The 13,666-nt window shown below is 43.9% G+C and overlaps 1 protein-coding gene across 1 annotated transcript; it reads right to left on the reverse strand.

The window, feature by feature from the left end:
- Positions 1–10,972: 10,972 nt before the first annotated feature.
- Positions 10,973–13,630, reverse strand: LOC111968538 (gap junction beta-4 protein). The gene is made up of 2 exons (XM_023994184.2): positions 13,548–13,630; positions 10,973–12,055 (listed from the first exon to the last, which is right to left on the reverse strand). The coding sequence occupies exon 2, from the start codon at positions 12,044–12,046 to the stop codon at positions 11,237–11,239; it is 810 nt and encodes a 269-aa protein (XP_023849952.1). The 5' UTR covers positions 12,047–12,055; positions 13,548–13,630; the 3' UTR covers positions 10,973–11,236.
- Between the last annotated feature and the right edge of the window lie 36 nt (positions 13,631–13,666).

Consider the following 13,666-nt stretch of genomic DNA (forward strand, 5'->3'; position numbering starts at 1 on the left):
CGGGTTGCTGCAGGCAGAGCTCCTGCTGCCTGGAGAAGAGTGTAGACGGGGATGGCTATAATGAGGACGGTTACATCCCCCAGCGCTCCATCTACGACACAATGTGTATCAATGAACATATTGACCATGGCTCTGCTCAGAACACAATAACCTCCAGGGGAGGACAAGACAACAACTTCTCCAGCAATGGCAACCTAGGGGTGGGAGCAGGTGCCTGCGTGGACATGATCACATTCGAGGCACGATCACGATCCACGACTCCCATACCTTCTGTAGGTAGAAGGCTGGATGAAAGGGTGATCTTTGACCAGCTAAAGCTGGTTGAAGCTGGCCAGAGCAGCCGGTCCCCAGGGGGGTTTGGGGGCAGGTCAGTGTCCCCCAGTGTCTCCATGATGTCAGCCCCTGAGGGAACTTCCTCTTCCAGTGGCAAGAGACATCAACACCAGCATGATAGCAGCAAGAGAGGGGACAACTGCCGGCAGTCCTGGAAAGTCCTGACACCCCCCAAGAATCTTGAGCATCTAGAACTATCATCTGGTGACGTAATGGAGAAGAATTTCTTAAATCCTCTCTACCTACAACACAGCATGACCTCCCCTCTCATCTCACCCTTCTCTGGGTCACCCCTTTCCTCTGGCTGTCACACCCCTGTGTTCTACTCCCCAGCCAAGCCCCTTCCGTTTCAGTATCAGAGCTTCATCTTCGAAGAATCACCCCCCTCTCAGCCTCGTCACCCCCCTCCCAAACCCCCTCTCGCCCAGCTCTCTGTCACGGCCCTCCAATGTGTTCAAGAGGATCTCAGAAGGATAGGAGAAAGAGATCGAGAAAGAAAGAAAGAGAAAGGCGTAGAGATTGAGAAAAAAAGGGAGGTGTCCCACTCAGTGGGCTCAATGTCTCAAGAGGAGAATGTTGGGGTTTTTGGGTTTACGCCCAGGACCAAGGCACTGGACTCAGCCATTGACAATGATTCTCCCTTCTCCCCAGAGCCAACCCGTGACACTACCCCCCTCTTGCTCGATCAGATTTCCCCAGGACCTGCCCCTGCTCGTGCTGTGAGCCCCCAGCCTATGGAATCCACCTGGCCTCGCAGGCTGATTGTAAGGAAGAGAACTGTTAGACAAGGTGGTGCAATCCATAACTTTCCTATCCTTCCCCCTCTGCCCTCCCTGGTGGTTCTCAGTGCCATGGAGAGAAAAAATCTTCCTCGCCTCACCCCTTTTTCTGAGCACCAGGGTAAATTGGTAGGGTTGATGGGTAGGGTGGGTTACTCCTTGAAGGAGCAACACTTGGAAAATTGGAGGGTCTTCTCTGCAAAAAAAACTCTCCAAAAACCAGAGAAGGAAGGGAAAGGAGGGGAGGAGCCAGAATGTAGAAGCAGCAATGGCACTGAGTCATGTATAAAGGAGGGAGATCCAGAAAGCAAGGAGCAGGAGGGTGGAGAAAGAGGTGGCGGTGCTGAGGGGAAGGAGGTGGAGGAGTGGGACGTAGTGCTCGGTATGGTGAACACACTGTGGGATGAAGGCTGGGGGGACACAGAGTCTTACACTGGCTCTCTGAGGCACTGGCCTCTGCTCAAACCCCCTTCTGGGTTTGGAGGATCTCACCCACCCTCTAGTGCTGCTTCTGAACTCTCCCTCCTGGAGCTGGAGAGAAGGGCCAAGGAAGTAGAGAGTGAACTTGTGGCACAACAATGTCTGACAGATTCTCTGAGAAAGAAAGCTTCACAGATCACAGCAGAGCAATCTGATGTTTCTGTAAGGGTCTCTGAACCTAAGCAGATCAGTACCCAGCCCAGCCTGGAACTCCTTGCCATGGGGTGTTCAACAGGGACGACAAAAAATCTCAAGGAAGACGGTTCGCCTGATTCCAACCTGACCTTGGAGTCAGACTCAAGTGGAGTCTTCATGTCGAACCCCAGTCAGACCAGCCAGGAGGACAACGCCTCAGATGGTAGTGACAGACCCTTGACTGAGTCAGACTTGGGGAGCAACACATCTTTGGACCAGGATAAAGACGAGGTGGCATTTAAAGACTGGGGGAGGGAGGAGAGCACAGAGCTCCAGTGGTGCTACCCATCACTCTTAAAGAGCTCCTCTCACTGTGAGGGGGATGGGTTTGAGGAAGAATCACCTTTGATGAAAGAAACTGAAATGGGTGAGTTGCAGTCCACCAGCAATGAAGGGCCTGATAATCCAGATCTATATGATGGTTCCACCCTTGAAAATCAGGCAGAATTGACACCGAGCAACAAGAGTGTTCAAATAATTTCTGGCATTGACTCCCCACTCCCCTTATCCCCCTCCAGACATGAGATACCACAGAATAAATCAGGCCTGGACAGCAGTGACCTGGATCCGTTTGTTACTACAGATAGTTTTGTATACCTGGCTGTGTCTGTGCCCCCTGCTGTCTCATCAGCACAGGAGGAGCGCCCCTCTCTCCCTTCTCTGACTGAGTCTACACCCCCAACCTCCCTCTCCAAACACCTCTGCCCCAACGTTGAGGAAAGTGACTTCCTCTCAACAGATAGCTTTGTTTACCTAGCAGGTCCTGAGTGTCACCGGCTCGCAACAGAAGGCCACTCTTCTTTCCTTGGTAGTTCCAAGGAGTCTAACTCCTCTGATGACAGCGGGTCCGGAGTGGACTTTGTACTCGGCTCCATGGTTGGAGACAGTGACTGGGATTCTGATGAGTCCGAGTCTGGTCCTAAGGCTAAATCTAAACCAATCAAACAACCAACATGGGATCTGTGGAAGGAGCTAGAGCAGGAGGTGTTGTCTTATCTATTCTGTGAGGAAGTGAAGCCAGTGACCGAGCCAGTGACAGAGGAAGTTCCAGTCCCTGTAACCGAGCAACCGAGGAAGGTTACCTGGCAGTTCAGGGCTGCCGAAGGTTCCACTCGTCAGACAAGTAAAAAAGACACGTTATCCTCTTCATCTTCCTCTTCATCCTCTTCACACTCCTCAACCCACACAGAGGTGTGAGAGGAGAGACACTGTCTGCATCTCAAATGGCGCCCTATTCCCCATATAGTGCACTACTTTAGACCAGGGCCCATATGGAATAGGGTGCCATTTGGGATACACCCAGAGGGAGTCTGCCTCATAGTTGTTGATCTCACATTGATTATGACAGCCTTTGCTTTGATTAAATTACAAATTAGTTTTTAGGTTAACACAATTACCAATTTCTGTCATATACTATGGTATCCATGCTTAATTTCAGTAAAGATAGTCCCAGTAAATGCTACCTTAATTACAGCTTAATTCATCGATTTATATTAGCATATGAGCAACATGTAAGAATTCTCCTTCTACAGTTTCTTTATTTAATGTATTTTTTGTTGCATCAAATAAGTTACATATATATACTTTGTCAAGTTGATTGATATGGAAATTCTGTTGGATTTTCATCTACAGTATTTGTTTCTTCTGATTGTTAGAATGAAAGGTTCTGAATTTAAGCGACACATTTGTTATATATTTCATTTATGAAAAGTGTTGATTGGTTGTTGTATGAAAATGATGAGTGAATGTGGGATATTTGATCATTGCCAAATAATAACGTGCTCTGAAATTAATTTAGCATTGTAAAGCTATGAAATCCTGAAGATGTCTTGATGAAATTAACTATTGATCTACAGTAGCCTACCTTGCTTGGTTTTTGATGGTGAATAATACTAAGTGATGCGTATGGAGGGATCTATTGTAAAGCTTTTGTGTGCAATTATGAGGACTTGTTGTTGAAATGCATAAATGTGAAAATAAATATTTTAACTTGGTGATTCTGTGTCACCTGCATTTTGTCTATTGGGAAAAGTAAGCCCCACAATATTTTCCCCCCAACATTTTTATTTTACTACTGTAAGTGTTGGCCATCATCCCCTTACAGTAGATTTTCAGCAGTTTCAATTTTTACTTGTGTTCTTCATCTGTCTCATATTTTTATTTTCCTATCAAATAGAAACTGTGACTTCTGTGTATTACATCGTAGATACATCCAAGGCCGAACTGTTTTTGCAGAAATGTAGGGCTCAGTCTATTTCTGTACAAATTAATTAGATCATTGTGAACAAGGCCAGAGAGGTGGCAGTAGGTGTGTGTGTGGTGGGGGGCTGTCATAATTGATAGCTAAATTGTCAGCTATATTTCACATGAGAATCAATACACACATTATCTGAGGAGGCTGACAGACGAACTGTTGTGTTTGTGTCTGAGCATGATAGCACAAACAGACTAGTACCCAGGTTAGTAGTACATCAGTGGTCTTTCATCATCACCACAGTGTGTCTGGGTGACTAATCTCCCAATACCATTACTGTGTCACTCACTATATGCGCCACAGTTTTTTGTTGTTGTTGCAGAAAGAAACATTTTCGCTGCTTACCCTAACCCAAGTAAGTGTCACAGTTGATATGGAGCTCTGGAGCATTGAATGACACAGATGACATCTACCTTTAGTTTTAGCGGCTGGTTCATGCTATGACGATCTTGCAGAGGCATGCAGATTGTTTCTTCGGGGTACTTCAAACACACCAGTCGAGGTTATTGCATAATTGATTGATTCCGCTGAAGATTATTATTGTGAATATTAATTATATATTAGCCTGGTCCCAGATCTGTTTGTGCTCTTGCCAACTCCATTGCCCCCACAAGGGTGCGCACTCAGCACTATCCTGTACTCCCTGTTCACCCATGACTGCATGGCCCCGCACATCTCCAACTCAATCATCAAGTTTGCCCGCCCTCCAGGACATCTACAGAGCCCGGTGTCACAGGAAGGCCAAGACGATCATCAAGGACCTCAGCCACCCGAGCCATGGTCTCTTCACCCGCTACCATCTTGAAGATCATCAAGGACCTCAGCCACCCGAGCCACGTCCTGTTCACCCCGCTACCATCTAGAAGATCATCAAGGACCTCAGCCACCCGAGCCACGGCCTGTTCACCCCGCTACCATCTAGAAGGCGGAAACCGTACAGGTGCATCAAAGCCTGGATAGAGAGACCGATAAACAGCTTCTATCGCCAGGCCATCAGACTGTGAAACAGTCACCACTAGCTGGCTTTCGCCCAGTACCCTGCCCTGAACTTAGTCACTGTTACTAGTCGGCTACCACCCGGTACTCTACCCTGCTGCCCTATGTACCTAGTCATTGAACACTTTGATATGTTTACATTCTGTTTTACCCACTTCATATGTATACAGTTCATTCGGAAAGTATTCAGACCCCTTGACTTTTTCCACATGTTGTTACGTTACAGCCTTATTCTAAAATAGATGAAATTGTTGACAAAGCAAAAACATGTTTTTTTGCAAATGTATTAAAAATAAAGTATTCAGACCCTTTACTTAATTTGTTGGAGCACCTTTGGCAGCGGTTACAGCCTCGAGTCTTCTTGGGTATGACGCTACAAATTTGGCACACCTGTATTTGGGAAGTTTCTCACATTCTTCTCTGCAGATCCTCTCAAGCTCTGTCAGGTTGGATGGGGAGAGTTGCTGCACAGCTATTTTCAGGTCTCTCCAGAGATGTTAGATCGGGTTCAAGTCCAGGCTCTGGCTGGGCCACTCAAGGACATTCAGAGACTTGTCCCGAAGCCACTCCTGTGTTGTCTTGGCTGTGTGCTTAGCGTTGTCTTGTTGGAAGGTGAACCTTTGCCCCAGTCTGAGGTCCTGAGCACTCTGGAGCAGGTTTTTATTAAGGATCTCTCTGTATTTGCTCCATTCATCTTTTCCTCGATCCTGACTAGTCTCCCAGTCCCTGCCGCTGAAAAAGATTCCCTCAGCATGATGCTGCCACTACCATACTTCACTGTAGGGATGGTATCAGGTTTCCTCCAGACGTGACGCTTGGTATTCAGGCCAAAGAGTTCAATCTTGGTTTCATTAGACCAGATAATCTTGTTTCTCATGGTCTGAGAGTCTTTAAGTGTCTTTGGCAAACTCCAAGCGGGCTGTCATGTGCCTTTCACTGAGGAGTAGCTTTCGTCTGGCCACGCTACTTTAAAGGCCTGATTGGTGGAGTGCTGCAGAGATGGTTGTCCTTCTGGAAGGTTCTCTCATCTCCACAGAGGAACTCTAGAGCTCTGTCAGAGTGACCATCGGGTTTTTGGTCACCTCCCTGACCAAGGACCTTCTCCCCTGATTGCTCAGTTTGGCCGGACGGCCAGCTCAAGGAAGAGTCTTGGTGGTTCCAAACTTCTTTCATTTAAGATTGATGGAGGCCACTGTGTTATTAGGGACCTTCAATGCTGCAGACATTTTTTGGTACCCTTCCCCAGATCTGTGCCTTGACACAATCCTGTCTCGGAGCTTTACGGACAATTCCTTCGACCTCATGGCTTGGTTTTTGCTCTGATAAGCACTGTCAACTGTGGGACCTTATATAGACAGGTGTGTGTCTTTCCAAATGTCCAATCAATTGAATTTACCACAGGTGGACTGCGATCAAGTTGTAGAAACATCTCAAGGATGATCAACGGAAACAGAATGCACCTGAGCTCAATTATGAGTCTCATAACAAAGAGTCTGAATACTTATGTAAATAAGGTATTTCTGTTCTGTTTTTGCTTTGTCATTGTGGGGTATTGTGTGTAGATTGCTGAGGGAAAAAATACATGTTATCCATCCAATAAGGCTGTAGTGTAACGAAATGTGGAAAAAGTCAAGCGGTCTGTATGCTGTATTCAAGTCAAGGCTCATCCTATATAACTTATGCTGTACACACTTTTCCTATTCATATACTAGCCATACTGTCTATACACACGATTATATACATATACAGTATATTTATATTCTGAACTTTGACATTGCTCGTTTTGATATTTCAAAGTTTCTTTCTAAAATTTTTTGGGGGGATTTGTGTGTATTGTTTTGTATTGTTAGGTACACTACTAGATGGCCAAAAGTATGCTCGTTGAACATCTCATTCCAGATTCATGGGCATTAATATGGAGTTGGTCGCCCCTCCACTCTTCTGGGAAGGCTTTCCACTAGATGTTGGAACATTGCTGTGGGGACTTGCTTCCATTCAGCCACAAGAGCATAAGTGAGGTCGGGCACTGATGTTGGGCGATTAGCCCTGGCTCGCAGTCGGCGTTCCAATTCATCCCAAAGGTGTTCGATGGGGTTGAGGTCAGGGCTCTGTGCAGGCCAGTCAAGTTCTTCCACGCCGATCTCGATAAGCCATTTCTGTATGGACCTCGCTTTGTGCACGGGGGCATTAATCTCCCGGGTGGCGCAGTGGTCTAGGGCACTGCATCGCAGTGCTAGCTGCACCACCAGAGTCTCTGGGTTCGCGCCCAGGCTGGGCTGGGTTCGCGCCCAGGCTCTGTCGCAGCCGGCCGCAACCGGGAGATCCGTGGGGCGACGCACAATTGGCATAGCGTCGTCCGGGTTAGGGAGGGTTTGGCCGGTAGGGAGGGTTTGGCCGGTAGGGATATCCTTGTCTCAGTATGTAAAAATGTATGCACTCTACTGTAAGTCGCTCTGGATAAGAGCGTCTGCTCTTGGCCGGTAGGGATATCCTTGTCTCAGTATGTAAAAATGTAATAAAATGTATGCACTCTACTGTAAGTCGCTCTGGATAAGAGCGTCTGCTAAATGACTAAAATGTAAAAAATGTAAAAATGATTGTCATGCTGAAACAAGAAAGGGCCTTCCACAAAATGTTGCCACATAGTTGGAAGCAGAGAATCATCTAGAATGTATGTATGCTGTAGTGTTAAGATTTCCCTTCACTGGAACTAAAGGGCCAAGCCCAAACCAAGAAAAACAGTCGTTTCCACTTCACAATAACAGCACTTACAGTTGACCGGGGCAGCTCTAGTAGGGCAGAAATTTGACAAACGGACTTGTTGGATAGGTGACATCCTATGACTGTGTATTGTTGAAAGTCACTGAGCTCTTCAGTAAGGCCATTTTAATGCCAATGTTTGTCTATGGGGATTGCATGGCTGTGTGCTCAATTGTATGCAACTGTCAGCAACAGGTGTGGCTGAAATAGCAGAATCCTCTCATTTGAAGGGGTGTCCACATACTTTTGTATATACAGTTGAAGTCGGAAGTTTACATACACCTTAGCCAAATACATTTAAACTCAGTTTTTCACAATTCCTGACATTTAATCCTAGTAAAAATGTCCTGTCTTAGGTCAGTTAGGATCACCACTTTATTTTAAGAATGTGAAATGTCAGAATAATAGTAGAGAGAATGACTTAATTCAGCTTTTATTTCTTTCATCACATTCCCAGTGGGTCAGAAGTTTACATACACTCAATTAGTATTTGGTAGCATTGCCTTTAAATTGTTGAACTTGAGTCAAACGTCTCGGGTAGCCTTCCACAAGCTTCCCACAATGAGTTGTGTGAATTTTGGCCCATTCCTCCTGACAGAGCTGGTGTAACTGAGTCAGGTTTGTAGGCCTCCTCGGTCGCACACGCTTTTTCAGTTCTGCCCACAAATGTTCTATAGGATTGAGGTCAGAGCTTTGTGATGGCCATTCCAATACCTTGACTTTGTTGTCCTTAAGACATTTTGCCACAACTTTGGATGTAGGCTTGGGGTCATTGTCCATTTGGAAGACCCATTTGCGACCAAGCTTTAACTTCCTGACTGATGTCTTGAGATGTTGCTTCAATATATCCACATCATTTTCTTTCCTCATGATGCCATCTATTTTGTGAAGTGCACCAGTCCCTCCTGCAGCAAAGCACCCCAACAACATGATGCTGCCACGCCCATGGTTCACGGTTGGGATGGTGTTCTTTGGCTTTCTCCAAACATAACAATGGTCATTATGGCCAAACAGTTCTATTTTTGTTTCAGCAGACCAGAGGACATTTCTCCAAAAAGTACAAACTTTGTCCCCATGTGCAGTTGTAAACTGTAGTCTGGCTTTTTTATGGCGGTTTTGGAGCAGTGGCTTCTTCCTTGCTGAGCGGCCTTTCAGGTTATGTCGACATAGGACTGGTTTTACTGTGGATATAGATACTTTTGTACCTGTTTCCTCCAGCATCTTCACTAGGTCTTTTGCTGTTGTTAGGTCTTTTCTAGGTCTTTTCCAGACTTGTGGAGGTCTACAATTGTTTTCTGAGGTCTTGGCTGATTTCTTTTGATTTTCCCATGATGTCAAGCAAAGAGGCAGTGAGTTTGAAGGTAGGCCTTGAAATACATCCACAGGTACACCTACAATTGACTCAAATGATGTCAATTAGCCTATCAGAAGCTTCTAAAGCCATGAAATCATTTTCGGGAATTTTCCAAGCTGTTTAAAGGCACAGTCAACTTAGTGTATGTAAACTTCTGACCCACTGGAATTGTAATACAGTGAGTTATAAGTGAAATAATCTGTCTAACAATTGTTGTAAAAATTGACTTGTGTCATGCACAAAGTAGATGTCCTAACCTACTTGTCAAAACTATAGTTTGTTAACAAGAAATTTGTGGAGTGGTTGAAAAACGAGTTTTAATGACTCCAACCTACGTGTATGTAAACTTCCGACTTCAACTGTATAGTGTATACTACACTGTTGGAGCTACAAACATAAGTATTTCACTGCACCTGCGATTACATCTGTAAAATATGTGTACCCGACCAATACAATTTGATTTGCTGTCATTGTCAAGCCAAACATGTTTGGCATGACAGTGATTGACAGGGAGTTTGCATTTTAGCACAAACAAACTGGCACTCACTACATCTATGTATCATCATCGTTATTATCATTGGAGAATACAGATATGAACATGTTTCAGACTAAACATATTTATATTTTCTGTAGATTTTGGTAAAAAAAAATATGTGGTTCTGCATTGTTTGACAGGGGAGTGTGTGGGAGTGCATGCTGTCTGTGTTCTTGATTGTACTGTATGTATGTGTGAAATGTAGCCAGCTAGGACGCTGCATGCGTGGGTGTAGCTGAGTGGGTGAATCATGCAGCAGAATATCTGCCATTGCTTGCTGGTCAGATTGACTGAGATGAAAAGCAAAAAACGCTGATATTATGCTACATCTGACATCCTCGCTCTTACTTATCAGCTGCTGTCAATTGATGTTTGAATAACAGAAAGATTCCCCGATAAATGAATGAGGGACAATAAGCTGTGTAAGTCATGGCAACGAGAAAGCACAAGAGGAAAGTGTTATTGTGGTTAGATGACAAAGGGAAGAACAGAACTCGAGAGTGAGGGAGAGGGTCTGAGGATAATGGATAGGTAGAATGGTAGGAGGGAAGTACAAGGAAAAGTTCAAGAGGTGTCGCTTATGTAACGTTATGTAAATGCTAATGTTCTGGGCAGGCGGGCACTGTGCTGCGGATGGAGTGTGCTATTTTAAAAGATGCTTCATCTGAGAGAGAGAGAGAGAGAGAGAGAGAGAGACAGAAGCCGTGTGGAATGTGGCTTCAGAACCTGCAAGAGAGCGAGAGTAAAAAGACGGTTTCAGAAAAAGTAGAGCTTTTGAATGTATATTTCTAACGATTGTTGTTGTAACCTTTGAATCGTGTAAAAATGGTGGTAGCTTTGTGAATTGTATAAAGGTGGTTGTCTTTGAATCATGTACGCATGCAGTAGGAAAAGTAGTAATGAGTTGTTTGTGGTGGCAATGCAAATACTGTTTGGTTGAAGAGTTAGAAGTGAATATATATATTTTCAATCTTTAAAAATACAGTAATTTATTTCACGTATACAGACTTTTACTTGCCGAAATACAAGATCTATAAGTGATCTGTAAAGAATTGAAACAAAAGACAAATTCACACGGTTTTTGAATATTAAACATTTATAAAACATTACTGTGCAAAAAGTCTGTATTTTTTGCCATTTTACTATAAACCCTTAAATCTCTGGACGTTAAATATTGGGAAAGCTATTTAAAATGTACGTTGATGTTCTGTAATATAATTCTATCTTGACTAGGTTGGGGATTTGAAATACTCTTCAAGTCAATGAAATGGCTAAAACAAAAAATATGAATAGGACATAATATCATATAAGTACTACATAATTAGTGCTACAGTGCTGAAACATAAAAAATAGATGAACAATTGTAAGCTATGTAAACAAACGGCAACAGAAGTAAACAAAAAATACAACGAACCACAAGCAGACACACACCACAGTTATCTGTACATGTAGGAGTCCATTTATAAAGCTTCTTATTCCTTTGTAAGGTACTTCTGTTCTTCATGATTCTTGCATAGTCCCAATATGCACCAAAATCATACAGATCAGGGCTACAGGCCTGTGGCAGCAGCCTCCTCTGCCTTCTTCTGTCTGTTGATGTTCTGCTGGCTCCCAATAGTTGGATCTACCCTGATGTACGATGACCTCGGCAGAGCGATGTTGGTGACCTTATTGTGCTCAGCAAAGAGCAGTCTCTCGTTGTCCTGCCATACTTTGAGCACCTTCTGTAAGCGCATACCCACCAGATAGAACATCTCCAGTATGCACATGAAGACGCAGATGGCTGAGGAGACCACCATGAAGATGGTGAAGATCTTCTTCTCTGTGGGCCTGGAGATGTAGCAGTCCACTGTGTTGGGGCAAGGCTCCAGGGCACACTTGTAGAGACGTGGCATGTCATACCCGTGGTAGATATAGTAGAGAATGTAGAGGAAGGCTACATCAAACCCGGCCTTGAAGATCAGGCTGACCAGGTAGGTCCACCACAGGCCTCCACGTTTCTTCCCTGGGTTGGCGTACAGGTGAGAGCCCTGGTGTTGGGCAGTATACTTTGAATCCTTCCCCTCGCGGTACTTGACATGCGCCACCACCATGAGAGAGGGACAGGTGACGAAAATGAGCTGTAGGGCCCACAGGCGGATGTGTGAGATGGGGAAGATGCTGTCGTAGCAGACGTTGGTGCAGCCGGGCTGCCTGGTGTTGCACACAAAGTCCTTGTTCTCGTCTCCCCACACGGGCTGGGCGGCCACCACGAACACCATGACACGAAACACAAATACCATGGACAGCCACACACGGCCGAACACTGTGGAGTACTTGTTGACCCCGCTAAGGAGGCTCTCTAGTTCTGACCAGTTCATCCCTGCGGACTGTCAACACAGGCACCATGAACACAGAGAGAGTTAGAAGTCAGTCACAAGGCAAAATGGTCACACACAGGGTTACAATCCGTCTGTCATCAATTAAATAAATAGACTTAACCTGGCCACAAAGACACTGACACAGCCAATCGTCCATCCTTTTCAGTGCTGTAAAATAGACTATGATGGCATTGGTGATGGCATTAGCTCTCGCTTGCTACTTTGTGAGTCTTCCACAAAGCAGTCCAGGAAACAAGGTTACTAAATGAAGAAACCACACCCCATTTGCAATACAGGAAGTATATTTATTCAAAAACTCTTGATGAAAAGAAATGAGAGAATTGTATTCTTGACACATAATTTCATCCATCATGAATTGGAAGCCTAAATAAAACTAGATCTAAATGGGATATGGTATGTGTATCAGTTTTTGTGTTACATCATGTATAATTAGTCCATGGAGATTAAACTAATCTACCTTCTGATAGGATTTATCAGCTCTAAATGCTTTTAGCGCTCCGAAGCACAGCAATCAATTTTGAAACTAAAGGCCTTAGAGAAATGTAAAATGGAACGCCTACTTTTCCATAATGTCAGTAATGATGTAAAACTATTCCACTGTATTGTATGCCTCCAACATCCACTCAAACTATTAACTGTTAGAGAGCATTTGACAAGTATTCAGTATTCCAGATCATGATTATATTTGATTGAATGATTTATTATTACTGAAGTCTTTCCAACAACAGTACTTGCCAGTAAATTGTAATTTAAATGTGTACAGAGGTATTGCTATGTTTTGTAGAAAGCAAAAGTATGTTCTCTCTACATTCACAACACATCACCGGGCTCTAATCAACATTAGTCTAAACAAGCAACATTCACTGAACAAACAGACGGTGTAAAGATGTTTTAAAATAAAAGTATGACAAAGCAGTTCATCTCATTGAAAAAAGCCAATGGAGATGTACACATTTGATAGGAGTAACAATAGAACAAATGGCAAATTTTATTACAAGGTGTTGAAGTTACTGCTCCGACCATAGTTATTGTAGCATCTTTACTCTTGTAAGACATGTATTAGTCAGACATTCTGTCCCTCATCCGTTTTAAAACAGGTTCTAAAACAATACTTTTGTGACAGTAAGTGTTAACGAGTGTTAAACCGTATTACTTTAAATTACACTATCGATTGATGCATTTGATTTTATGTACTGCTAAAGGATGGTATCCTTGAGTGTCCTGAAAGACGTCTGTCAAATAAAATGTATTATTATTATTAAAGACATGTTAAGCACCTTGTGTATAGAACACCTAATGTGTAGAGATTATAAACATACTTGGGAAACAGGTTTGGAAACAGGAGTGGTTATATTGTACAGAGCGTATACTGTGGTAGGCCTAACTCCAGTTCTGAATTTTAAAGCTTATTTACCCCCATTTCCCTAAGATAATATAGTTAAGGCATGTGTTTCTTAAAGTAGACTCAAAATGACCTTACCTGGAATATGAATATGGAAATATTACTGCAGAACAAACACAGCAGGAAGCTTCTATCAAGTAGCTTCCTGTTCCACTTCAGAAATCCCGTCAAACCTGATCAAAGGCTTAGCCTGTTGC

Source organism: Salvelinus sp. IW2-2015, linkage group LG9 (genome assembly GCF_002910315.2).
Source record: "Salvelinus sp. IW2-2015 linkage group LG9, ASM291031v2, whole genome shotgun sequence".
Taxonomy (NCBI): domain Eukaryota; kingdom Metazoa; phylum Chordata; class Actinopteri; order Salmoniformes; family Salmonidae; genus Salvelinus; species Salvelinus sp. IW2-2015.